Raw genomic sequence first — 27,194 nt, 5'->3', positions numbered from 1 at the left:
CAACTGGCTCAAAAATGATCATCTAGAACAGTGAAGGTACTGTATATTGGATCGTCCTGTCTCCGGCCTCAACTTCTTAAGAACTTTGGCCGGAGCCCCTTTCCGTTTCATCAATTTGTTCTAGAAAACGGACATTCACCCCGCCCCGGCCGTTAGACCTCCAATCAAGTGGAACACGACATGCTTCTCATCGGGACAGGGCCCACTTGCTTAAATCGGGGCATGCTCGACCGCTACAGTTGCGTCCTGACAGCGGACCAAGTAGCACGGGCGAGCGGAAAAGGCAATTTCAGAAACAAACCCCAGGGAGCGTATAGTAGCTTTTCATTGTCACGGATTCGTATAGATGCCAGCAGAGGTTCTGGCCATCGGACAATTGGTCTACGGAGATAGGTGAAATCGGCGAAACAGAAGGCTAGGAAAAGCATGTCACGTTGTATCGCATTGCTCCCGACCGTTGGTCCGGCGGAGAGTACAGAAGGTAGATTAAGCAATATAGGCTTCAGAGAGATCTCATCTTTATTCGTTTCACGTCATAAAACTCTAATTGAATCGCCATGGGACGCCCCTTCTAGTGGTTAGGGTCTTTGGTGAACCGGAGGTAGGGCTTCACCTCACGGATCTCGCCAAATTTGGCCTTGGCATCGGCAGTGGAGACGGGAGGAGGAATGACCACGTCGTCCCCGGGCAGCCAGTTGATAGGGGTGGTGACACCGTGCTTCTCGGTGGTCTGGAGAGCATCAATGACACGGAGCACCTCGGCGGTGTTGCGGCCGGTGGAGGCAGGGTAGGTCATGATGAGGCGAATCTTCTTCGCGGGGTCAATGATGAAGACGGAGCGGATGGTCAGGGCCATGCCCTTGGAGTCCACATTGGTGGTGTCCTGGTAGTCGACCATGTCGTACAGGTAGGCCACCTTGCGCTCGGGATCGGAGATGATGGGGAACTTGAGCTGGGAGCCAGAGACCTCATCAATGTCCTTGATCCACCGGTGGTGGGACTCGACGTGGTTGGCACTCAGACCGATGAGCTGCACACCACGAGCGGTGAACTCGGGCTCGAGCTTGGCGAAGGCGCCCAACTCGGTGGTGCAGATGGGGGTGAAGTCATCGGGGTGGGAGAAGAGGATGGTCCACTTGTCGCCGATGAAGTTGTGGAAGTTGATGGGACCGGTGGAGGTCTCGGCATCGAAGTTGGGGGCCGTAGAGCCCAGACGAAGGCTGTCAAAGACCCGCCGTTAGCTTAGTGTCAGGAGGAATATCCAAGAGCGCCGGGAAGGAGGTGTGAGCATGGGTAAAGATTGGAAGCCTGAAAGGGAGGACCTAGGATATACATACGGAGCACGCTCGGTAGCCATTGTGAGGAGGTCAGAAAATGAAAAAGGACTTTGGATGATGAGGCAGGAATGAAGGTAACGAGAGGATACGAGACCAAGGCTTGAGGAGAGCAGTCACTTCAAATAGCCCTCCCCCGCCAGCTTCCCCCGCGAGGACGCATGTTTCCCCTCCATCGTTCATCGATGATCGACTTACCTCATGCGGATGGGTCTATCACGCAATCTCTCACCGCCCAGGGGCAGAAGGCCCGTGATTGGGCAGTCGGCTAAGTGGGCTGCGAATACTTGACGATGTTCCTGATGCCACTCGGCTTTGCCCCATTCACGGCATGCTGTTCACTGTGTTCAGTGTCATGCAGTATACCTTTAAACCTTGAATTACCTTCATGTTGACAAGCTAAGTAAAGATGACCCTGGGTCAGAATTATCTCTCTTTGGGTTCACAACAATGTTCTTTTATAGTCCCGATCAGGTACCGAATTCGGTATTACTCAGCGTCAGCAGTCAGCAGTAGTATTGATGAGCTGGTTTAGGAGAGTGGTCATGGACCAGGCACACAGACCGTAACATAGGCACTACCACCGTCCACGGGCTGATCTGAGCTGACCGAATAGTGTAGAGTTCAAGCTCGGATGACAGCTCATTAATCTCGTTCTGAACCAAGACTCCTCTTCCCGTCATCACCGGGCATTTCCGCGCGCGGACCCATGGCCCGTGGGTCTTGTACATTTGGTACAGGTAGGAGACCCAGTACTATTAAGTTGTCTAGGTAATTCGCTCGTCTCCATGAATCAAAGATCATCATCAAGGAATATACAGATATAGCTTCTATGGCTCTATTCTTCTCATATTTTGTGGGATCGCACAAGAATACTTAAGGCACTTTGGTCACTTTCATGTCCTTTGACCGTGATCCAGGTACGGGGGTGGTCACATTTGCTCCATTTGATCCCCTGAAACATACAGCCAACACAAACAGTCAAGCTCGTGTCACGTGGGGAAGTCATGGACCCACCGGCGCGTCAAGCAAACAACTCAACTGGCGATAGCTTCTGGCAGTGGTCCGATTTCCCATCTACTGTGGTCTCTGCTTTTCTCTCGATAAGTCAATCATTTGAACTGATCCCAACCAGTGCTAATCATCTGACTTGTTGCGACTGAAAATACTGGTTTGTGTCAGTACGACCGTGCGTGATTCGAAGACTGTTTACCCGACAGTCGCGCCGCCAAGTGCATCTGTCCCCAGCGCAGATCCGACATGTCCACCATGTCAGACAATGACACGGGCAGCCCTTCAAAGCAGATTCAAGAAGAAATGTCGGGCGCCATCCATCCCGTCGAGGAAATCACAAAAGTAAGCGCATCTGATTTCTCTATTTAGTGTCTAGATTTAGGGCATCTTATAATACTTGACGAGAGATTGGCTGACCCGAAACCTTCTCTGGAAGTAGTCTGGAACCAGCCCCCAGACTGGAGAGAAGAGAAAGCGAGGTCGACCTCGTAAGACACCCGATGAAGTGACAAAATCATCTGATGAACCAAAACGTGGACGTGGACGACCTCGCAAAGTTCTCTCCGAGACAGAGATCGCGGCCGCCGCCGCGGCGGCCGCTTCGCCGGGAGTCAAGAGGGGGCGCGGTCGCCCTCGAAAGGAGTCGGGTAAATTGAGACCCCTTTCGCACCTCGTATGAAGGCAGGTGACACGCTCATGCATTGCTATCTGCGCAGGTACTACGACAGCTCAGCCATCCACGACACCCAAGAAGGATGGCCGTGGACGCCCCCGCAAGGAACAGGGTGAGCTCTCAATTCGGACTAATCATGGGATGACCACTATTTCTGATTTCGGCTTCTAGTAGCGACAACAGATTCTCCCTCTACAGAGCCCAAAAAGAAGGATGGCCGTGGTCGTCCACGCAAGAATCCCGGTCAGTCTTGAGCTTGATTACTTCGCATCGGCAAAGGCATAATTCCAACTGACAAGTACTGACATTCTCCTGACGCTAGCAGCAACACCATCCACAACCCCGAAGAGAGGTCGCGGACGTCCTCGCAAGAGCATTACCACGGACGAACCTGTTGCCAACACCGAGTCCAAGATTGAGGATCCCGACGAGGAGGACAGGGCGACTAGTCAGCCTGTTCGTGAAAGCTCGCCCTTGGAAGATACCGGTCGCTCGTATTGGCTGATGAAGGCAGAGCCCGAATCTCGTCTAGAGAAAGGGGTCGATGTCAAGTTCTCGATCGATGATTTGGCTGCTGCAAAGGAACCGGAACCTTGGGATGGTATGTGCTGTCAAGCATGGGAAAGATCTGATAAACAGCCTTGCTGACTGTGTTCTTTTTTGGCTCAACAGGCGTTCGGAATCCAGTTGGTAAGTCCTGTGTCAGGGGGAGTCCGTGTCGCGATCAAGAACTCTTGAGATTAATCGACGTGTCCAGCTCGGAATATCATGAAAGAGATGAAGCAGGGGGACTATGCCTTCTTCTACCACTCTAATTGTAAAGTGCCTGGAGTGGTTGGTATCATGGAGATTGTGCGGGAGCACTCAATTGACGGTTTGTCGAATCCTCGCAAAGTGACGGCTGTCCTCGAGCATCATATTGACCATTTGGGATTTCACAGAGTCCGCTTTTGATTCCAAACATCCATACTACGACCCGAAGTCCACACCGACGGCTCCCAAGTGGGTGGTGGTACATGTCGAGTTTCGCAAGAAGTTCAATAACCCGGTCACCCTCACCGACCTCAAACTTCATGGCCAGCCTGGCAAGGCGCTCGAAAATCTTCAAACTCTCAAACAATCGCGGTTGAGTGTCTCTTCAGTCACGCCGGCACAGTGGAGATACATTCTCAGGATGGCGGGTGAAGAAGTGCGGGCTAATAGCTAGTGGGCATTGGTATCTGCTGGCGATGGGATGATGGCGCGGTGACGGCAATTATGAGTCGGAGTATCTGTATTGACATTGGGCATCGCTTGTGATTTATTTTTAGTTCTTGGATGAGGAAACCCGGCGCAATGAGAGGAAGACATCTGACATTTTTCACCTTCTTCGTATTCTGCCCTCCGCTTTCGTTAGCCTTGCCACTTGACCATCGACGGCGTGCTCAATACATGCTGCAGCAGGTCAATGAATATTTCATTGAGCGTGGAATGAGCGGAGACAATGAGCAAGCCTCGGTGATGACCTACGACATCAAGTAGTCGGCAGAAGAATAAGTCATTCTGCCATTGAATTCCCATTCAAGCTGTGACTTGATCGGATTGACGGGGTTCCGGGCCCACAGACACAGAGCTCAAACTCCGTTCCGCGCGGAATCACAGCGCCTCGGTCCCTCTGGTGCGGAGTTCAAGGGAACACTCTTGCAGCCGGCTGGCCCTGAAGAGTAAGTGCAGCCGACGAGACCAGACCAAAGCGGGCGGGGTCGTGGACCAGTGGGTCTCGGCGATCGGAGTTTCCACGGGCTCCCACGCTATCGCTATCGCGCAGGCGGGGTACGGCACCTTGGCTTTGTCACGATTCGATGCAGATGCTGCAAAGCATTTCCCTTTTAAATGTCATTGTCTCCTTCCCTCATCTGACATAAGATGCTCGTGTCTCTTATACCTCGATTCTCACGCCCCTTCCATTCTCGCACCTTTTCTGCTGTGTCTTCCTTGAGCCATTCGGTCCGCCAATTCCATCGCTCCGCCGTCATGTCCAACCTGTCCGTACAATTGACAGCTCCGAACGGGCGCTCCTACACACAGCCCATTGGCCTCTTCATCAACAATGAATTCGTGGCTGCTAAGGGTGGCGAGAAGATCACATCAATCAATCCATCGTGGGTCCTGCTATTAAACCTGTACCCGTCTACAATGAGAGGGAAGGGAGCTCTCTAACCTGGCATTAGCAACGAGGCCGAAATCACCTCGGTACACGCCGCCGGCGAAGAGGACGTGGACGCTGCCGTCGCTGCTGCACGCAAAGCGTTGAAGGACCCGTCCTGGAAGGAACTCCCGGCCACCGATCGTGGTCGCTTGATGTTGAAGCTTGCCGATTTGATTGAACAGCACAAGGAGACTCTGGCCACCATCGAGACCTGGGACAACGGTATGTGAAGCACGCCGCACGTGTGTTGAGCATTTTCAAGAAAGCAAGCACTCATTAGTTGACGCTTTGTTCGATTAGGCAAGCCCTACCAAGTTTCGCTCAACGACGACCTCGGTGAAGTCACCAACACCCTTCGATACTATGCGGGCTGGGCTGACAAGGTCCACGGCCAGACGATCGGCACGTTCCCCCAAAAGTTTGCCTATACTTTGCGTCAGCCCATTGGCGTCGTCGGCCAGATCATTCCTTGGAATTTCCCTCTTGCTATGGCGGCCTGGAAGTTGGGACCTGCCCTCGCGTGCGGTAACACGATCGTGATGAAGGCCGCCGAGCAAACTCCTCTCAGCATTCTGTACTTGGCCACACTCATCAAGGAAGCCGGCTTCCCTGCTGGTGTGATCAACATTATCAACGGCTACGGTCGCGTGGCCGGTGCCGCCCTGGTTCAGCACCCTGGCGTAGATAAGGTTGCCTTTACTGGATCTACCGCAACCGGTCGTGAGATCATGAAGATGGCCGCCGGCACTTTGAAGAACATCACGCTCGAGACTGGCGGCAAGTCTCCTTTGGTTGTGTTTGAGGATGCCGACCTGGAGCAGGCCGCCAAGTGGGCTCACATCGGTATCATGTATAACCAAGGTCAGGTCTGTACCTCCACGTCGCGTATTCTCGTGCACGACTCTGTGTATGACAAGTTTGTCGAACTCTTCAAAGATGTCGTCAAGAACACTAGCAAGGTCGGTGATCCCTTCCAGGACGAGACTTTCCAGGGCCCTCAGGTCACCAAGGCTCAGTACGAGCGCGTCCTCTCCTACATCGAGGCGGGCAAGTCTGAGGGAGCTACGCTGGCCGCCGGTGGTGAGGCATTCAAGAATGTTGGTGACGGCCGTGGCTTCTTTATTGCCCCTACCATCTTCACCAATGTCAAGGATCACATGCGTATCTACCGCGAAGAGGTGTTTGGTCCCTTCGTCGTGATCGCCAGCTTTACCACCGAGGATGAGGCCGTCACCCGTGCAAATGACACCACCTACGGTCTCGGCGCCGCTGTCTTCACTCGTGATATTGAGCGTGCACACCGGGTGGCCGCGGATATCGAGGCTGGTATGGTGTGGATCAACAGCAGCAACGACAGCGATTTCCGTGTACCTTTCGGTGGTGTCAAGCAAAGTGGCATTGGCCGTGAGCTCGGCGAGGCTGGCCTCGATGCTTACTCACAGGTCAAGGCTGTCCATGTGAACATGGGAAGCCGATTGTAAATTCAAGAAGCGAAAGGATCATCATATGAATTGCATACTGAGAAGGACCATGAATCAAGTGTCCAGCAGTCTTGTCATGGACTTCAATCTGAATTCCCCGCGCACACGTTGTATGTGAGTACAGCGTAGCTGCCTTGGTCCATTGTCATCAGCTCATGTCCGTCGACGAAGAAGTCCACATTGTTATGGTCGGGATGAATAGAGAAATCGTGTCTGGAGCCTGCCAAGCCGCCTGCATCAATGGAGATGGCCATTCAATGGTTTTCTTAGACTATGCAGGGGGCAGGTACGCCATTGATACCCACTGGAGAAGACCTACAAGCGTCCTCGACACTATCAATTGGAGTACCTAAAATGGGCATGATCGTCAGGTGTCTGAGCAAAAGTGTGTCTCGCGGATCTGGAGAATTAGTTTTTCGGACAGACAATTTTATCAAATTGTTCGATTGGATGTTGCAGTCGTTGTCTGCTGCTTTAATATTCTCCCACCTACTCGTTTACTGAGGTCGTTCGAAGATGGTTAGTCCTTTTGGGTAGTGTCTAGGAACCAAAGTACAACGGATGCCTTCTCTTACATACATATTAGTCCGATGACATGCATAGGATGATGCAAGGCAACTAGATCAGGTAGGTGAAAACGCGGAGGGGAGAAGATCGATCGAGAACTCGAGTACCCAGGTACCGATCTCGTAGGCATGGACAGCGAAGCACCGTGCCGTCCTCCAGCTTTGGACAGTATTATATTGGGATGAGGCAGTATGGTGACGTGGATGGGGGGGATGACGTGTCAACGGTCTTGGGAACACTTACTATATAGCAAAGTATTGTTGATTTACCTGACATCGAAACTGGAACTTGTTCGAGATGCAACAACTCAATGAAGGCTTCTTTGGGGGATTGCGTTGTGCATGTAACTCTGGGCGCGATGCTGTTGACGGTCTCTTCATGAGCTGTGGCCCCTCTAGATGCGAGTGGAGTCATATAAGCCCATCTTTTAAGTTCTTGTGCGTTAAGAAAATATGTGTATACATCATGTAGGGCCTGGCAGGTCTTCATTGGCGGATACATGGGCTTCTTGCCATTTTAAAACTTTGGAAATGGAGTGAGGTCGCTGGACTGGGTGGCCCGTGCCATACTACATATATTCTATTGGATTCTCTTGCGTAATCACGATTGCTTTCTTTCAATTTTCTGCATGGATGCTCTATAATGAGTTCTCACGCCCGGGGTAGCGCTTTTCTTCAGGCAGTGATTTGACGTACAGCTTTCCCAAAAGGACTGACGAGCCTGGTGGATGTCCTCTGATTCCAATCAAGTCCAACGCTGGCTTGGCTACCTGGTATGAACCAGGTGATAGGATTCGCAAACACTGGTCGACCGAGTTCGAATGCACATCAGACACGAATCTCGTTAGTTTGTTTGCTGGCAGAACAGCGTGTACAAGCAAACATGGAATGTAACAACCAGGCACTGCCTCACTTTGAGCAATTCAACGATAACCCGCTACCCAACCACTCGTTGAGAGACCCGGGTCCCAACTCAGGGAGAATAACAATGTGTTTCAAGAACTCAAGTCCTGTCTTTTGAGTTTGGTACCCCGGTCTTTGATGACGAAGTTGCTGCAGGTTTCAAACCCGCCATGTCATGCATTCCATCGTGTCTCGATGCGCTTTGATGCCTCCACCTCTGTGTTCTTGCCCGCTTGAGTTGTTGTTGCGCAGTGCCTGCCCAAGATTGTTCGAATGTAGTAATCGGCAGTGCCCTTGGCGGTCGTGCATGGGTGCATCCGGGATACCTGGGGTGTTCCGGTTAGGCATGAAGTCGTGCCTTTCGTCCGTTTTGGTGTCTCTCGGGAATCAGGCTGCAGGGTGCCCAGGAGGGGTAAGATATCGGCATTTTAGCGCCGGACTCAGCACCGGCAGGGGATTGACAGATATCTCTTGCAGCTTGCATGCAGATGCGGTCATGTGGGCGCCTAGTCGGGCCTAGTCAGAGGTATCAAGGTCACTTCTCACATCAGCCAAGGTGTGTGAGAGTGGGATACTCTTCCAACAAATGTGATGACTCCCGCTTGATCGAATCTGGTATCTCATGGCACACAAATGATAGTTTGTCCGAATAAGATGCTGAATAAACGTTTGTCTATCTGGTTCGAGCCAGCGGATCTCGGTTGTCGTGATGGCACTCCCCGTCCCGGAGATGGATCGGCTTTTTGACCGGGCCAGTGTGCATGGAGCAGGACATATTCCATGGAACATGAACGGACGAATTTGGATAGATGTCTGTCCAAGAGATAATAGAGGTTCAATCCTTTTCCTGGAGCGTGGTTAGGTTCAACCATGGGGGACTGTTCAACTTTCGACGGATGTGAACTGGGCTGTTCTCGAATCGTCTTCCCCTTTCAAGGTTGGGCATTGAAGCCTTTGGTCAACTATTTTCGTACTGTCAGTGCACCAAAGCGAGTGACGGTAATGCATCATGTGTACCTGGGATATATGATGACGACCATATCAGGAATTCGTAAAGGTAGCCTTTGATTTGCTCACATGCTTAGTAGTAGTAGTAGTAGTAGTATACACCAAGTTAGTAGATATTCATTGACTACCCAAATTTGTACCTGGTAAGTTATACAGTACTTAGTCTTACTACTTGGTAGGTCACCGTAGGCAACTCCATGACTCGTCCAGCGCCGCGTTGGGCCAAACTTACCCACGAGACCGCCCCAACAACTGGTCATCTGTCATCTGTCGTTCCATCCGGCTTCCACTCGTTCTCTCCCCTTGCAGTTCGACTACTTCGAGCTCACATCGATGTGGCTTCTCACATCTTAGTGTTGAGTGCGCACAGGGACTGCAGTTTTCGACGCCCAGTACGAGCCTACGAGGTACCAAGGTAGTTCAGGACTTCAGTAGAGCCCACTCCGATCTCGCTCGCCCATCTACGCCAGATCTGCTCCAGTAGTGTGGCTCGCTGGCTTCTCCGTCGTTGGTCCCCAAATCGCACCTTGATGACCTGCCCGTGTTCCATCTCATCGGTCCCAGTCTTCCATACTTCCTCCGTTCCCCAAAAGGAAGAGAGAGTGGGCGCGACTGGAGTTGTTAGGGGCTCCTCAGAAATGCCATCCTCCCCCACCATACCCGAGATGGACATGGAGCTGTATCCACCGGGTGGCTTACTGCTTTCTCCACGTCTGGTCTCTTAAAGCAGAACCCCCGGCTTTTCCATTCTGAATTCTCAAAGAGCGGTGTCCAGCACATCTCTTGACTCCGTACCTGTTTCTTCCGCCCGCTTCCCCGTGAACACTCCGATTTGAATCGTCGTGTTCGTTGCCTCGGGGTTTGACGCGCACGTCCGGCTCCAACGGTTGCTCTAGACCCGTCTCATTGCTGTCGGTCACTTGCAATTTTCAGGTCAAAGGCCCTGCAGGGATCGACATGTCACAAATCGCCAGATGGACGGTCCATGAGGTCAGTGGATGAATCTCTTGTGCTGTTGTTCTTCTGGTCTGCAGCTTATTGCGAACGCTCTCCCATGTTTCCCGGTTCTCGCTCATGTGCGCAATATTCGGTTCTCCTATACATGGCTCTGCACGATTCTCGGAATACACTCTTGACCACAATATCTGTGGGGGTATCAGGAACATCCCAGTTGTTGTTTGGGTTGATCTCGGAATGGAAACCTTATGATCGCCGTGAGCCTAACCTCCCGACGAGCATGGGTCGTTCTCGCATTGATGCGCGGTCGGGAGGTTGTACCAAAGGGACCTTCCCCCCCCCCAACCGTTGGATCATGACATCTTCATTTTGAGGACCAACTTTGGGCTTTCGCCAAACAAACATGACCAATCAAATGGACGAGGAAGACAAAAAAAAGTCAAGGGAGTCCGGCAAGCTTCAGCACAGACACCAGCGCGCACCTCGCATCAAATCATCAAACGTCTCCATGGCCTACAACACTGACTGGTTTGCTCGTGCTAACGTTCCCACCTTAGCCGTATCTTGACATTACGGGAACTCTACTCGAGAATCCTCTTCACGACGTTGGCAAGAATGAGTTCCGATTTGTGGACATTTGGGACCACAAACTTTACACGGTAGACTTGGCTCAAGGCCCAGAGTCCTTGAAGGTGATTGACACCGAGGACTCCGTTGGGTAAGTTTCACATTGGTCTACTCCTACTTCATTGAGCAGTCGTTGCGCCTCCACTGAGCGGTGTCGTCGATTGTGGCCAATGAACTAGTCTGAAGTCGTGACTTTGTGCCGCCAATTGACACTCATCCTCGGACATCTAGTGTGACCGCCAATATCGCCGGCGCGAAAGATGAACTTATTGCTGGTGCCAAGCATGGCTTTGCCCGGCTGAGTCAAACCACGGGGAAGCTATCTTATGTTGCGAAGCCTTGGGGAGACGACGAGACTAAGATCAAGGAGTGAGTCGCAGCTCCTTGGGGCATATAAGAGTCCACTCTTAACATCCTCTGCTATAGGATGCGTTTCAACGACGGCAATGTCGATAGCCGCGGTCGTCTCTGGGCTGGTAGCATGAATGACCCCAAGGTCAAGTCCCCACAGGCTGAGGGCACTCTGTACCGTCTGGACCCGGACCTCAGTGTCCACGCAATGCTGAGCCCGGTGACCATCCCGAACGGCATGGGCTGGAACGCCGCGGACGACACCATGTACTTCACCGATTCACCCACCTCCAAGGTCTTTGCTTTTGACTTCGACGCGGCCACCGGTGCGATCAGCAACCGTCGCGTCTTTTTTGACGTGGGAGACTCGCTGGAGCCCGACGGGTTCGCCATTGATGCCGAGGGGTGTCTCTGGAGCGCTATTTACGGAGGAGGAAAGGTGCTACGCATCTCACCGGAGGGGAAACTCATCGGGCAGATTGATCTCCCCACCCGCAACCCTACTTGTCCTGTCTTTGTGGGGACGGAGCTGTTCATCACCTCAGCCAAGGACGATCGTGACGATGACAAGTTCCCCAATTCGGTCCGGTACGGCGGCCGAGTGTTCAAGGTGGACGTTGGTGTGGAGGGTAAGGTGAAACACGAGTTCCGACTGGCACAGTGAGAGTGTCTAGCTTGGTATAGAGGGCGCAGATGCGGCCAAGAGAAATAGGAAAACCGCGGAGCTTGATGCAGAATTCACTGGTCTCCATACTTTAGTTCAGTTCGCTAGACTTTTGAGAAGGGATACTCTCAATTTGGCAGTTGACTCCAGAGGATTGACTGCATAAGATCGACCTTGCATTTCGTCGCCTCAACCTAAGTCTCGCCAAACTCTCTGGTCAGAACGACAACTATGTATCATGATCTTCAAACCTGAATGATGCGTTTCCGTTGATATACACCTCAACAGGTATAAAAGCTACATTTGGGAACAACTCTCCGGAGCCGGAGAGTAGATTCCTCATTTGCGCTATGATCAGGTTCCGGCGCGTGTCATCACTTGCAGCAAAGGGGAACGGGTAGAGCATTGTCGATCATCAATAACGGCTGGAGACTCAATCCCCTTTCCCGTCTCCTCATCTCCCCTGATTGAACAAGACAAGCCCGACTGGACTTTTCTGACAGATCGGCTTGTTGAGAGGAGTCAGCACCAGCTCTAGACCATCATTGCTCATTCTTTTTTTTTCTTCGAAACAAAGTTTTGTGGGATTGGTAGATCCGGATGTCAAGCGACGGGGGTAGGATGGAAAAAGGACATTGTGACGGGACGTCTCTCATTCCTATTGTTCTTTTGTATTCTCTTCTTCTCGTTGCCTTTTTTTTTGCTTTTTTTTTTGGTAACGAAAGTGGTGACTGGATGGTCTTGATGCAATACCTAGGTATGTCTTCAACTCCACGACCACAGAAGTGTATTGTTTTAGCCGGCGTGTTGACAGCTAGACACGAGGAATGGTCAGGATTGGATATTCAGTGGAATACATCGAGTACTCAATACTCAATGGTGTGCTTAGTCTTACATATCGAGAGGCAACATAGCCACAAGTACAATACTTTCTTCGTGAAACACCCTTGGGCGTCAATGTCGTCATTCCTAGCATTGTCAAGGACTCCTAAGGCTGGCCTCAGAGCATCATATCCAGAAGCCCAAGAACTATCGGGGTGGCTAGATTAATGCACTGATGCAGTATTTCCGTGATGTAGACTGTACATCACAACAGACAAGATGGAACCGTGCAGATCCAAAATACATACATACTTCCACACTGTTGAGCACAAGGGATTAGGGACTCGGAAGAAGGAATTGTCCCCAAAAAAACAAGACTGGAACAATCCTCCCCGTCGGATGGGGACGGGACGGGGAAGCAGACATCATGCAGAGATAGTGGGGATCCAGCAGTCCTGGCGTCAGTCCATCTTTCCATAAGCATATACCTTGTCTGGGGTTTTTTTTTTGTTTCTTTTTTTTTTCTTCTTTTTCTTACCTTTTCTGTTTCGCGCTCTACTCCCAGGGTAAAACGTGCTTTGCAGCTTAGGCAGTTCCGTTCGTAACGCATTGTGGCTGATCGCCTGCAATAAGGCGGTCTGTGCAGGTGGGTGAGGCGGGCTGGCATGCATATTCGGGTGCCACTTGGCTGGAATCGAACCGAGCATGAAAAAAGGGCAAGAGGGGGTTGATGCGTGTCTGTGAGGTCTTGACAAGGGTGGTCCATATCATCATGCAGGGTGCGAGTGGTCATATGCAGGCACAATGGGCATACATGTATTCATAGCGAGGTGACAAGGTCGGGTATTCTTCGTGTGATTTCGGACTCCCGATCACCCCGATGCGGTGAACTGCTATATCTTGGGTGCTGGTCGGGATCTGATCTTTGAGTTCTCGACAGATCGTCAGGTCTCTTCTGTCAGGAGTGGTTCCTGGTGAAGCTGGAGGGAAGGAGTGTTGCTGTGATTTATTCTTAATGTTGGATCGTCAAAAGGTTCTTTCACTTTGGTCAAGCGAGAGCAAGACGGGAATTGAGATAGTCAGCTTTCCGGTCAGATTTCTTCGTAGGTTGCAAGTGGTTTTCCTGGTTCAGCGCGTCGGGGTCACAATACCACTTAAGACCTTGGTCGTGATACCAACACCCTTTGGGTGGTGATTGATTATTGGGTATTCTGTTTGGCAATTTGGGGGGTTGACAGTGCATACCTATACGCCTCGATAACCCAAGGTCACAATCGAATGAGGCAAATACCTCCTCGCGGGCTGACAGGTAGTAGTACATACTATATAGTATATAGTGTTATGTAGTATCATAGTATGTAATACCTTCACACTACATACTTCGCGGTAAATACATACTTAAAGGTCAGGCGTCAATACACCCTTAGAAAAACGAGAGTTCAGTCTACACACACATTTGCAGCTTATGCCATGTAGGAATTACCACCAGAAGGTGCATGTCTCTCATTGATACCATAGTCATTCCGTCCGCCGTAGTCTATGAGACTATGTTCTTGACGAGGGCCTATATCACACTGGCATACAATGTAAGCAGCAAAAACTGACGCATAGCCCGATGAGACATGATGATCTTATCCATGCCGGACGGATTTGTCTGGCTATCGGTAGTTTTCTGCAAAGCGTGCCAATAAGTACAATGAGCACTCAATGCTGGGCACCGCACTCGACTGTACAGCGTCAGACTACAGACTACAGACAGACTACAGACTACAGACTACAGACTACAGACTACAGACTACAGACTACAGACTACAGACTACAGACTACAGAGTCTGCAGTCTGCACAGTAATTGATCTAACTCATCGACTTGCTCTTCCTACTTATCATGACTCGTAGTACCTCTCACACATGATTTGCAGAAGGTTTCCTCAATTAAGGGGCTCTTTACAGGCACTTCCTGTCCTCATATACTTATAGTAGTCCACGTAGGCAGGAAGCTCGCCATCCATTTACAGTACGCACTACGGCCTGCGCTGCGCGCACATGACATACACGTTCATACTTTGTTATATGCGGGTAAATTGATGTGATTCTCATTTGCTTTTCTTGCTTATCTCACCACTGGCGGTTACTGCGGATTTGAAGTTTTGAGTTGTGGACTTTGGACGAACAGCGCTAGTAGGTTTACTACTTACAGAGGATTGGCCCCCAAAAGGAAGAACGGGCCAGATTGAGGAGTACACTTGAAAAGGATGGAAAAGCTTAGATAGTTTAAGTTGTCAGGATGGACTGTCGGAAAGGTGATTCAACTTTGAGGGAATTCAAGGGTTCACCCGATATATCGTCTCGCCTCGGTACTCAGAGTCTTATTAATTGTGATTATTCCATGCACAGTCTTTGGCTATAGCTTAGGTGGTTGATTTTCAACGGGTGGAAAGTGGTTCCTTATGCTGTAGTAGAAAGATGAGCCTAGGTCGGTACTTGTAATGTTTGTCTCTCCTCCCGACTTATCTCTCATGATTGTAGTGTTCACCTCCTCTCCGAACTTCCAACTACACAATATACAGAATGATAGATCCTTTTAACCCTGCAATGGTTGAAGGATCTCGCAGGATTCCAAGCTAGTTGTGCAAAGGCAACTAACCGGTACTCACTTGGCCATGAAAGTTAAAAGATCACCTCACCCGGGTACCGCTTACTTGGGACCATTCTATCACACTCACAGCCTTTGTTTAAGCTCACAACGGAACCCGCAGTCCTGTTCGGGGTTCCGAGGTGGTCCATGACCCACGTTGTAGTCACGGAGGTTGAAAGCCCGGCTTCGTAAATATAATTTTCGGTATAGTATCCAAGCATTCATTCATAAACATTGAACATTGCGCGCACTCATCCATAGCCCCAAGGAACGACGTCGTCCACCTAAGCTGGTTAGCTAGGAACAATCCCACCATCGCGTCAACTATGGCCTCACAGTTTGCAAATCCAACAGAAAGGGAACAGAAATACAAACCCGACAGGGAAGACACTAGGGCACCACTAGCGTCCATAGCCATATCCAGTAGCGAAATGACGCGCATTACGCCAACCGAGATTCCCCCTCCGATAATCACCTGCCTAGGCGGGACTGACCTTTTTTCATCTTTTTTCTGGGCCTTGGGCAAGATAGACAGCCTAAAATTGAAACTGGGAGCAGTTCGGTGTATTTGCTTTTCTTTTCCTTTTTTTTTTTCTTTTGATATTTTTCATTGGACTTTCATTCGTCTATTGATTCTCATGGAACCCGAGACTGTGGTTCCGGCGGTTTGAGGTCTGCCCGCCACCGCCTGTACGTGGTTATCAGGTCCAGCCCAAAGGCCGTGGCCCCAGACCGCTTCGATCGCATTCTGCGTCCTTTGCCTGTTTGGGCCTTTACCAGGATTTTCCACTATTTCTCGAGAGGAGATTCTGGTGACTCGGTGGGTCGTCGAGAAGGTGGCTAGCCGGTTAGGGTAATCAGTCGGGCGGGATTTCGTTCATCAGATGGGCTCCATAATCCATAGCCATACTCCATACTCCATAGTCCATACTAATGATGTACACTGCTACAGAGGTGAGAAACGTGAACAATGTTAAAGACATGATAGGGACCTCCAAAAGATATTCTCGGTTCAACCGGAATGATAGGAGTTCACAGGAAAAAATAAACAAAATTGGATATTTGCAGGACATCACAGTGCAACATACCCATTGTTCGCTTAGAGCCATAGATCATCGGATCCTATTCAACGGGATTGGATTACCCTCATGGTGATGAATGTGTGGCACTGACTTGCGTAATACTTGGAAGGATGAGCCACAGTTACCAAGCGACTCGGAGGCTCACTTGTGACCGCTGCAGAAGATCCTACAATCCGTCCGCAGGTAATCCTTTGGAAAAGATCACACGAACGATATGATTCAACTCTTCGTTATTGTCGAATGTAAATAAAAAATATTGTTCACAACAAAGTACGACGCCTCTCAGAGCACCACATATGTGGGACAAAGGCCGGGGATAAGGGGGTCAATTCCGGAACCTAATTCACGCCCTTCCAGGTCCGCCGTCCTCTCAAGATTTGACGATGGATGGCCGCCGGATTTGCATATCTGATCCGCTCTGCAAGGTCTTGCACCCTTTGTCTGCGGTCTATACTGTGAGTCCACACACACCCGCTTGATAGTATTCAAAGAATATGCAGGATGAGGTACCCTTGCTCATGGACATGGACATACTTACTCCCTTCGCTGATCGATTGCATTCGGGACCCGAAGGACTGCCACTCCAGTTTGTACTAGTAACTAACTAGTAGTAACTAACTAGTAGTAACTAACTAGTAGTAACTAACTAGTAGTAACTAACTAGTAGTAACTAACTAGTAGTAACTAACTAGTAGTAACTAACTAGTAGTAACTAACTAGTAGTACTTAAGTAGTAGTTAGTTAATAGGTACCTACCCCGAACTAGTACTTCGTACCAACTGCGTAGTCGCAGTAGTACAGCAGTTGACCGCCGATCTCGCATAGCAGACCGACAGCAGGGCTGACCTGTGCACCTCCAAATGGGCCGCGTTGGCGACGGTCCACGCGACCGTGGGTACCGCCACGGCCCGTCGGAGGGGCAACTGAGCAGTCCGTGGTTCGGATTGAGGCCCATCGAAGCCGTAAAACTGAAGTGATTAGAGTTACGAGAGAATTGTGTTTATCCGTCCAACGGTGATGAAGAATGACCTCTGTAGTCGACAAGGGTGCTCTGGCTGCCGAGGGACCTTCGGGAAGCCTTCTGAGAGGAGCTACCTTTTCACGGGGCTTTGTGAGATCCAAAATGGGAGGAATCCTGGCCGGTGGTCGCTTTATCCACTTATTCCAATTCGACTAGCGGACGCTTATCTGACGTGCTAGTGTGCTCATGGCGTGAATGAGCCAGCCTGCCAGGTGGAGAATGGAGTACAAGAACAAGAGTGACCGCTCACTAAGGTGGATGTTGTGGGGACTGGGGAGTGTCGGCAACAACAATGCAAGTAAGTTGGTGCCTGTGGAGAAGGGTCCGTTCATGCGCTGGCCGGTTGTTGAGTCGTGCACATGACATTATGACGGCCGTCAAGGCCAAGAACGGTAGTAGTCACTAGTCACGACTCACCACTAAGGTAATTAACGAGGATTTGTACTAAATATCAAGTGTTTCCTATATCCACGATCAGTGATGACCACAATCCATATACCGATTCGGGGTGATATGGTACTTTCCTCTCCACCATGCGTGTTTGGCGGTCAAAGTACTAGCTCTGAAAGAGAAAGAGCTCGGTTATACGGGCAATCAACCGTAGCTCGTCTGTCTAGTACCTACCGCCTTGTGGCTACGTGAGCAGCATAGGTAGCGCTTTGAGAACTACCACGGATGACTGCTGGCAAGGGTCTTTGATCGGTTTCATTTCCTATGCTACCTATTGTAGATGGTGATCTCCGATATTGTTTGATCACAAAGAGGCCGCCTGCACAATAGCTCAATTACCCGCGGCAAGTATGCCATTCAAAGTGCAATTGGCTCGTCTGTCCAGTTGATTATGAACTCCGGCATTGACTTGACTAGTTCCTTTCCACCTCCGCGAAGCGCGTAACCCGCGTAGAAGACGACAGCCAGCTCGCTTGGCCCTGAGAAACTAGTCTTTCAACTACGGACTAGCCTACTATACACTCCACCCTATGCTGACCCAGGTGAATCACTAATCACTAGCCTCACGCCACGAGTTGAATCTTTTCCTGGGACGGCTAACGCTTCCAAGCGGATACAGCCTCGATATCCATTGGCTCCACCAAATTGTTTGTTAGCACGACTCTGGCGCAGCGCTCAAGGAGAGAAGGACCCCTGCCACGTGCTAGACCGCCACCCACCACTCGCTTTTAATTAACTTTCTCCACGATTCAGAGATTTGCCGGGAAATTGTTCAGCGTAGGCTTTGGGGACCAATACTCAACAGTGAACACTCAATACTCAATCCACGGATAGCAGTACCCCTATGACTTTGATCCTGTCGGAGCCGCCGTCAGAAATGAGAACCTCCAATGCAAGCTTACCCTTAGCTTTTTGATCAAGCTTTTGCTGAACCCTGTGTACGTTGCGTCTTATAGTCCCGACTCCCCGAGTCACTACTGTGCTTGGTACGTACTCGCCAATATTAACCGTGAAAGCATGGTCGAGACAATAAATTAGAGGTCTTTTGAAACATTGTGGATAAATGATTCTGATCATCACAAACCATGTGGTGTTTGAGCTACTGCACTGTCGACACCAAAGTGACTAGTGAACATTGGCGGGGTTTCTGATTTGCCGTCTCCCTTAGCGCTAGGCAAGCGTCATCTTGACATCGGTCCAGCGGTGACTCGGAGACCGGAATTGCTCTCCACGCTTTTGGAGTTCGTCTTCGTCAGACTCTGACCCGAGTGTGCGTGAGGAGTTTGCGGATTTTCCAATCTCCCGCTGAACCCGCGTGCCGAGCCATAACATTGAGATTGTCGGGAAGAAATCCTCGCAACAAAAGCAAATCTGCCAACGAAGCCGATGGAGATCAAAAAGCAATAAGCATGTCGCCATCGTGATGCAGAGGGAGAGGGGTGGAAGAGAACCACTCATTCAGGCCCGTGGGGATGAACTTGTGATGTCGTAAGAGACTTCAAAGTCGGCTTGTTACTCGGGTGGTGGAAAGGAGAAACTGTGTCTGCCTGTATGGAGGTTGTCGCGTGAAGCGCTTCCTACTCTAGGTCCACCAAGACTGGAAGTCAACATATGCAGTCCTCTCCTCTTAGGCTCAGCGAAACATCCCAAAAGCCGTTCATTGACCGTGTTCGCAGTGGTTCTAGGACCGACCGGACGTCACGGCACACCTACAGGCCATGGAAATGTGTAAATCTTGGAACGGCTTGCAGGAGCTCTTTCGGAGTCTTGACTGGCCCCAAGATGCGGAAGGTGTTTTGTTTTATCTACTACCTGTGTCTGACTATTAGTGAGTTTGGCCCGTCTACACTCGAGATTTCTATAGTTGCTGGCAAGTACCTATTGTCCAGTATTAATTGCCTACCACTCCATAATCCATACTGTACTTCGTACATACTAGTTACTAGTAGTACTTTGCTACTTACTCTTAGTTTTGCGATATATGTGACTCTTAGCCAGGGAATAAGTGGTGCCTCCGGGCCCTCCATAGCAATTGTTCGAGACCGCCCATCTTCGCCTCCATCGAGCTTTCCCGGAGCCCCGACGCCCCCGAGCTACGCCTGATTCCGGTCTGGTCTGCATTTGGCCACGAGGTCGGGCAGCTGGAGTAAAGTCAAAGCTAAACCTAGAAATGACTGGATTTCCCAGCCGCAGGGGAAATAAGTCGCAGAGAAGGCAATTGGTCCAGAATGGACTAACCTCATCATGAGAGAAAAAGGTGGAAAGAAGCGAAAAAAGGATCAGAAAAATTTCCCCAAAAAAAATCAAAATAAAAAAAAAATCCGCCAAAGCAAAAATATTCACTTGCGTTAGCATTAGCCGCCCCATCGAGGCTGAAGGCGCATTTCGCCTACATGGAGTCATGTACGATTACCCACAGGAACAGGGAGACGGCAGTTGGGCCCTGACCCTGGTTTGAGTCTCAACTTGGACTGGGGCCCCTGTCTCTTAATTCTTGCCGCCTTTTTGGTATCCCCTTTTTTTTCCGTCTCCTCCACTCATGCCTCAATCCCCGATCTTTTCTCTCTCTCTCTCTATCTCTCCTTCTCCCCAGAGTCCCCACCGAATAGCAAGAATAAAAAATGACGGATGGTGCCGCTTGTCCATTGGGGAGATGACATGCTGCAAAATCACAGACCTGGTCTGAATAACAATTTCTCATAGCTGAGGACAAGTGATTGGCTGTATATTGTGCTCGAGGCACCGTGGCATTCTACCAAGGTGACAGCCGGTGAGGGCAAATCATGACCTCTCTTTCTCATTTCACGCTGGACTCTCACACACGGTCCTTGAGATCAGTCACGATCAAAAGAGACCTCGTCAACAGTCTAGCCCCCGGGTTCCCGATCCCCGTTTTTCTCCCGAGTCTGAGATGCGGTGCATCCAAAGTGCCAGATTGAAGTGTGGTCAGAGCTTGGGGAAAAAGGTACGAGGCAAAGGGCGTACATCAGAGGAGTGGAAAAGGTGGATGGGGAACCAGGTTGGACTAAGAGGTGAGGCCCGTTTCAATGCCGTCAATGCCCAACGGGAAGAACCGCGCGATTATTGGGTCGGGTATAATCATTAGCAATAGAGAGAGAGAGAGAGAGAGAGAGAGAGAGAGAGAGGGAGAGGAAGAGAGGGCAGAGAAATGATGAAAGCACGAATCATGATCACATCGATCCTATCGGGCACCCGTCCAGACTAGACTGCCAGGTTCGAGATGAGCAGTCAACACGCTGTACATTCCATCAAGCTCGTTGACTAAGTTTCTGGGTTCAATGAGAGAAGTAGAGAAAGAATGACCCAAGCAGTGTATAACTACTGTATACTGATCGACTGTATAACTCCACTGTATCGGACGGAAAAATAAGGAATCAAACAAACCCGACACGCTCGATCGAGACACGTGAAAAATCGGAATTGAAAAAAAAGTTGCGAATGAACTTACTGCAATAGGAAAAAAAGAAAAGGAAAAAAAAAAGACTCACGGAAAAACACAGCCGTTCAGATTAATGAATCGCATCAGGTGATGGGAGCTATTCTCTTGCCTCAATATGAGAAACCTTGTTTCTTAAGGATCAGTGGCTATATTCTGTGATTCTGGCGGAGACCCCAGGATAGAAATGAGAAATGATCAGACAGCGTTCAAGACGAGGCAGCTTCAAAAACCATCCACCAGTTCATCAATCCATCAATTCCTCGTGTGGAGTCTAGACCAAGCGCAGTTGCGACAAGCGTGTAATGCGGTTCCTGATCTAACTGGAGACGTACCTCACCTCAACTGACGGATTCCACTGGCAGCATCCAGTCTGGAGCGGTGGTGGCTTCACACCGCTGCCTTCTTTCTGGTTCTGGTCCACCCTGACGGCCGTTGATCCTCGTTCGATGTGAGCGATTCGCGTCACGGTCGATGATTAACCGCATTTCATCATTCACTCACCTTGAGTCTTCTTCTCTCGGGTGGAACGTCGACACAACTATCACTTCCGACTACCTTCCCCTGGACCTTGTACATTGATTGAGGTATCTCTTTGCCACTTGGGCCTCCAGAATCATACATCATCTCGAGTCCAATTGAACATCCGTGTGGGTGTTTATGCGCATGCCGATTGCCATTCAGTCGTACTTTTCTCCTCGATCTATCTCTTGCCTCATCAACAACACGGGTCCCGTTGCTCTCGCATTCCGGTCCACTCGTGTTGAACGGCGGCCCAAATAACACCGGTGCCCTGCACTGGCATTGCGAGATCTGATCTCAACTCAAACTACCAGTGTTGCGCATTTCAGCTCCGCTCCATTCTTGATTGGCTCGACCAAACCGGTGACAGCTGCGAGCTCAAAGGTCTCAAGGACTCGCGTCATCTCTGCTGGGTGCAGAACAATCTTACATTTCAAAAAAAAGCATCTTCACGCTCGACAGACATACCACCGCCAACAGGGCCCAAGACAAACGCTTCTCGTCCATCTGGCTACCCGAATTGAAAAAGAAAAGAAAAACGAAAATATCAGTTGACGGACTGGAGGAGAATTAAAACATCACGTATTGCGCAGTACGCTCTGCGACGTTCTTATCAGTGATATTGCTCGATTGAAGACTCGCCCTTCACGTCTCACAGCTACGAATCGTCTCTTCATACTGGAGACTGTCTCGGCATCCTGGCGACCCTGCAGCTCGGCTTGAATATCCAAACGTCTCCCCATTTTGGGCCTCAACCCCTGCCACGATTGCCGAGCCTTCTGCAGACAGATTTGGACTATTCGCGAGGCTTCTTCTTACCCACTCCCCACGGGGACTCTGGTCTTTCTGGACGGGAACCAAGTCGGTCATGCTCTTCTTCTGTGTTCACTCAAACACCCACCTCACATTCACCGTCGCAGAAAATGTTGCGCAACGACCGATTATCCGAGTTCGAAGCTCGCTCACGCATCGATGACCGGAGCCCAACAGAAAAGGTCCTTTCAAGCCCTCGTCATTCGGCTCATCGACCACCTCTCCGGGCACGACCTCAAACATGGCATCCTTATGTGCCAGTTGAACCTCCAGTGGATATCTCATCCTCACGGTCCATTGGCGTGCATGCGATTCTCAACCCGCCGGTGCGAGGCATGACCCCTCTGGAGAAGCCCATTCGCCGCGAGCGAACATCTCGAGCTAGCATGTCTTCCACCTCCGCCAGGTCCGCCATCAGACCCAGACAAGGCTCGTCTCCCGCGCCTCTGTCATCTATGTCGCTAGCATCTCAGCCCTTATCGCCCAGGTCATTACAACGATCCGGAAGAATTCCCGAGTCACCGTCTTCTTACTACTCTACCCCAGTGGGGATGACGGCCTCCGCTCGCTCAAAGACAGCCCAATCTCCATTTCTCTCTCAGGAACCCCCAGTAAACTTTGGTCAGCAGCAGCAGCAGGTCCCCTTGCCATCCCTCGTCGGCTCGCCAATATCTCACGATACAGCATTGCGACCTATCGCCTCATCACCAGTCCTGCAACCCTTGACGAGAAACTCACTCAATTCACCATCAAACGTTCTTTCCAGACACATGAGCACCGGTCCCACTCCACGGGCCCATCCTCATTCTCTCGAAGCGAGTCCATCGACGCCACAATCGATCTTCAGCCATATCGGACACGCTTCCCCCTAGTCGCAGGTGTTCCAATATCTTCTTCTACAGCGACAAGCTCTACACCAGCACCCTCGAACTACCCAAGACCTAATCTGATCGATCGAGAAATGCCCTCAACAGTGGTAACTCATAGCAACTTGCCGGATGAAAAACCTGGAACTCAAGCAATGATTCCATGCTTACTAGACCTGAAATCGGGTTCTTCTACCCAAGCCGAAAAACGGAAAGCCAACAGCGACGCTTCCCGGAGATTCCGTAATCGCAAGCGCAACGAAATGCAACTGGAACAGCGACTTAATACCCAACAGGAGGAGATTCAACGTCAAGCGGAGACAATCCGGCACCAGGCTGAAGAGATTCGGTTCCTTGTGAGCCAGAGAGATCACTACCGGGCGGAAAGAAATTTCTTCAGGGAGGCCTCTGAGCGGTTGGATGGCGCAAAGTACTCGTTACAGAGACCATCATCACCACGACCAATACATCTAAACATGGTATCGGGAATGGACACACCCAAATCGGGAACAGCTTCGAGTCCGACGTCAGTGAAGAGGGAACCTGCACCCATGCGACTGTTGGAATCGGTTCGATCTCAAAGTGAGTGGGCAGCCTCCGATGCTTCGTCCACGTTCTCTTCCCCTGCTGGGCCTATCACTGGTTCATCTGACCCTCATCATCCACCACCTCTTCACTACCCATCTCAATCTTCTACCGGTGATATCTCGCCGCGAACGAATCCAGCATCGATGGCTGGCGTGTCTTTGGCACCACTGCAGAAACCTTGGTCGAGATCTTGATCTCACGGTCGACGGCTTGAGTAGATTTCGCTTTCCAGCAGGCTTTTCTTGCACCTGACTCTCAGCCGGTCACGCTTCTATATTTTCTTGATGCACGTGCTCTTGGCCGTCAGTTTATGTGTGGGGGGAAGGCTTCGAGGAGACACTTTTTGATATTCATATTAATTGTTGTTGTTTTTCAGCCAAACTGTACCTTGCTTCATAGAACATATTCTGGCGTTTTGATTCGTGTCATTATTCAAATTGTGACACCAGACCCCGTGCAACTTAATCTGCCCGTGGCTTCTTGTGATTCTTGTTCGCTGTTCGACGCACAGTGGTCTCCAGTGCGTTTTTGTTTTGAAGGTGCCGGTTATTTTGCACCCTCTTGCCGGTGGATATGGATATGAGCGTCGCTGCGATACGGCACAAAGCACAACGACGGGCCTCATTTCTTACAGAAAGCTATTCCCAACATTCTAAAATTATCTTCGGAGGCATAGGTGCTTGTCGAGAGCTGACCCTGTGACTCGAGTATATAGATCGTGCCCATTCCACCGCGAAGATACCTATCCTAGATGTTTATTTGCAAGCATTTTTGCAATGATTCTTGATTGTTTGTCAATCCTTAAATGCTTTCATTAATCTTTAGCTTACAAATAAACACCGAGCATCTCCATGGACCATGGAATCTGGTGTGATCGACTACGAGAGTCGAGTAGGAAGCCACAAGATCGGATTGACGGTATGAGCCGATCTCATCCTCAATGATTCTAGCTCTAGGTTTTGGTCCAAGACAAGTCGCTATAGACGTGATAAAAAATAGGGTTGGTTCAAAGCTGGAGGATGTCACCAGGGAATGTCAAAGGTCGTTCCAAACCAGCCACCTACATAGCATCTGCTGCCATATCTTCCCATCTTTTGCTTTACGCTTTTATCAAATGTTATACCCTACCGCAGGAGTGACCTGGAAACTGTCTTCCCCTAGTCCATCTCCTTCTACAACAGATCAAGCCATGACTCAGTCTCACATACATGACAATGATCCCGAACACACCGCTCCCTTGCGAAAGCCTCTTTGCGTCCACCTAAATACTCCCCAGACGTACCGTACCCCCTTCATAGTTTGAAATATTCACATCGATCTAGGCGTGTCGTAAGCCATTGCCCCCATGTGTAAATGCAGGTGATGTATTTTCCCGGTTGCGATCTGAGATGCAGCAGCGGCGCAGCCTAATAACTCTGGAAGTGATCTTGGGTAGGTTACGTCGACATGCATCGTCATACCGATAACACATGTCTGTCGAGTACAGTACATCCACGATTCCACGGTCTCTACTGCATGTCGTATGTAGTATGGATGTACTGAATATGCAGTATATCCACTCAACTCACATTCGAGACCACCGAGACACTTGTCTAGGCTCCTGTAGGTCGGTGCTTACCTACACTCATCAGTGTAGAGCATATCAAATAATCGACGTGAGATAGATCCTCCGGCGCATGGAGGCCTAATGACTCAGCCTCACCGTACCTCCCGTCTTGTCCACGACTTTCACGCCTTGCCTACCTAACCTAACCTAATCTCGATGGATCCATCTGCACTTTGTCCCCATATACATATCCCAATACACATACCTTATCCACCGGACAAACACCAGGAATTCCATGTTGAACTTCCGAGAGTGGTTCAGTCGGGGCCTGATCTATCCTGACGACCTCCACTTGCTTATATGCATGGACCCTTGGATCTTGAACGCATGTATAGTACGCAAGTAAAGTACGTAAGTTGTGGTGAGATACCTCCTTGCCGATGCAACGTCATGCAGTTAGATGAGAGTGAGGGTGCTGAAACATCCAATGTCAATTCGGCGTGGAATCAACTGGAACTAGATTCTTTTCTTGCTCTTTCCATATATGGATGCCCGTGGGTCTCATGGTATGGAGAAGCTTCGGTAGGAGGTATTCTGATTTTCCATTGTTGTATTTATTATCTATCAATTCACGGGCTTGATTGAAATTATCCCTTCATTGAATCGATTGCCAAGCCATACAAGTAACTGGCAACTCCATTATTGCAGGTGGTTTTCGCGTACTACATGCATTCCTACCTATAGAGATGATAAAATGAACCGGTGCGAGTGCAAGTAGGTATCAAGTTTAAGTAGAAGATGCCCGTATCAATTGTACTGGTTCTGACTGATCTCATGGAAAAAGGTCAGTTTAGTCCACAAGCCTCCAGCTGGCTTAGATACGACCCAATGATGTACCTTTGTCCCCAAACAACATCCACGCGAGCGGGTCTCCGTTTCGGGTCCGACGGAATCCTTGTCGGACGGGATGTATGATGTGTGAATGTATGAAGTCGACCTCCATCCGTCAAGGAAGTGACCGATCGACTCTCGTCCCGTCCGTCGCTTTCGGAACGGACCTGATTAAGATCGACTGAATCGATAGCTTCTGGATCACGGATGAGGCTATCCAAAGTCGGAACCTAATCTCTCGAGCTCTGCCGGACCAAAGTTGGACTCCGATCCGTCCGGTGGTTCCCGTGTTGCTGGGACGGGCTGTTTGCAGGCTAATTTCTGCTGGCTGGTCTTTGATCTGAGTCGGGGGAGTAAACCTGGGTATTAGGTTTGACCGGGCTATTGTGATTTTCAGTCTGGATGCCAGGTCTGACGAGAAGGGTCTTGCCGTGTCATCGCAGATCCGGATGGTGATGGATCAAGATTGTACATGCCCGGCCGTACGTATGTTTGATCGTCATTGAGAACCTTGCAAAATAACACGTCTGCGGTCGGATATGTTGCGGGCACTTGGCAATATGGAGGGATCGGGCAAAAGGTCGAAATATACACCACTTCATCAATAGTGAAGTCTCCTTCGTCTCGTACATAGGACTGCGTCTCCAGTATGCTCGACATCATACGAGGATCGTCCTGTCTGGAATGCTGACACTTTGTCGATCGCTGGGTCTTGTCACTCCAAGAGCGTATTG

The 27,194-nt window shown here is 50.2% G+C and overlaps 6 protein-coding genes across 6 annotated transcripts; 4 read left to right on the top strand and 2 right to left on the bottom strand.

Moving 5' to 3' along the window:
* Positions 1-571: 571 nt before the first annotated feature.
* On the bottom strand, positions 572-1,357 carry N7539_006635 (peroxiredoxin; the record flags this gene model as incomplete). The annotated part of the gene is made up of 2 exons (XM_056936236.1): positions 572-1,220; positions 1,338-1,357. 2 exons carry the CDS (start codon positions 1,355-1,357, stop codon positions 572-574), a joined length of 669 nt encoding a protein of 222 aa, XP_056788171.1.
* A 1,237-nt stretch (positions 1,358-2,594) lies between these two features.
* N7539_006634 (EVE domain-containing protein) lies at positions 2,595-4,228 on the top strand (the record flags this gene model as incomplete). Its single annotated transcript, XM_056936235.1, has 8 exons — positions 2,595-2,690; positions 2,788-2,995; positions 3,065-3,133; positions 3,193-3,264; positions 3,344-3,622; positions 3,694-3,711; positions 3,779-3,895; positions 3,963-4,228. The coding sequence occupies 8 exons, from the start codon at positions 2,595-2,597 to the stop codon at positions 4,226-4,228; spliced, it is 1,125 nt and encodes a 374-aa protein (XP_056788170.1).
* Positions 4,229-5,034: 806 nt separating this feature from the next.
* N7539_006633 (aldehyde dehydrogenase family protein) lies at positions 5,035-6,690 on the top strand (the record flags this gene model as incomplete). The annotated part of the gene is made up of 3 exons (XM_056936234.1): positions 5,035-5,162; positions 5,232-5,431; positions 5,510-6,690. 3 exons carry the CDS (start codon positions 5,035-5,037, stop codon positions 6,688-6,690), a joined length of 1,509 nt encoding a protein of 502 aa, XP_056788169.1.
* A 2,877-nt stretch (positions 6,691-9,567) lies between these two features.
* On the bottom strand, positions 9,568-9,840 carry N7539_006632 (uncharacterized protein; the record flags this gene model as incomplete). The annotated part of the gene is made up of 1 exon (XM_056936233.1): positions 9,568-9,840. The coding sequence occupies one exon, from the start codon at positions 9,838-9,840 to the stop codon at positions 9,568-9,570; it is 273 nt and encodes a 90-aa protein (XP_056788168.1).
* A 532-nt stretch (positions 9,841-10,372) lies between these two features.
* Positions 10,373-11,766, top strand: N7539_006631 (SMP-30/gluconolactonase/LRE family protein; the record flags this gene model as incomplete). The annotated part of the gene is made up of 4 exons (XM_056936232.1): positions 10,373-10,381; positions 10,682-10,842; positions 10,983-11,120; positions 11,178-11,766. The coding sequence occupies 4 exons, from the start codon at positions 10,373-10,375 to the stop codon at positions 11,764-11,766; spliced, it is 897 nt and encodes a 298-aa protein (XP_056788167.1).
* A 10,913-nt stretch (positions 11,767-22,679) lies between these two features.
* On the top strand, positions 22,680-24,217 carry N7539_006630 (uncharacterized protein; the record flags this gene model as incomplete). Its single annotated transcript, XM_056936231.1, has 2 exons — positions 22,680-22,975; positions 22,999-24,217. 2 exons carry the CDS (start codon positions 22,680-22,682, stop codon positions 24,215-24,217), a joined length of 1,515 nt encoding a protein of 504 aa, XP_056788166.1.
* Positions 24,218-27,194: the final 2,977 nt, after the last annotated feature.

This window comes from Penicillium diatomitis (genome assembly GCF_028827545.1).
Source record: "Penicillium diatomitis strain IBT 30728 chromosome Unknown utg000009l_segment0_segment0, whole genome shotgun sequence".
NCBI classification, from domain to species: Eukaryota; Fungi; Ascomycota; class Eurotiomycetes; order Eurotiales; family Aspergillaceae; genus Penicillium; species Penicillium diatomitis.
This window is presented reverse-complemented; position numbering and strand designations above follow the sequence as displayed.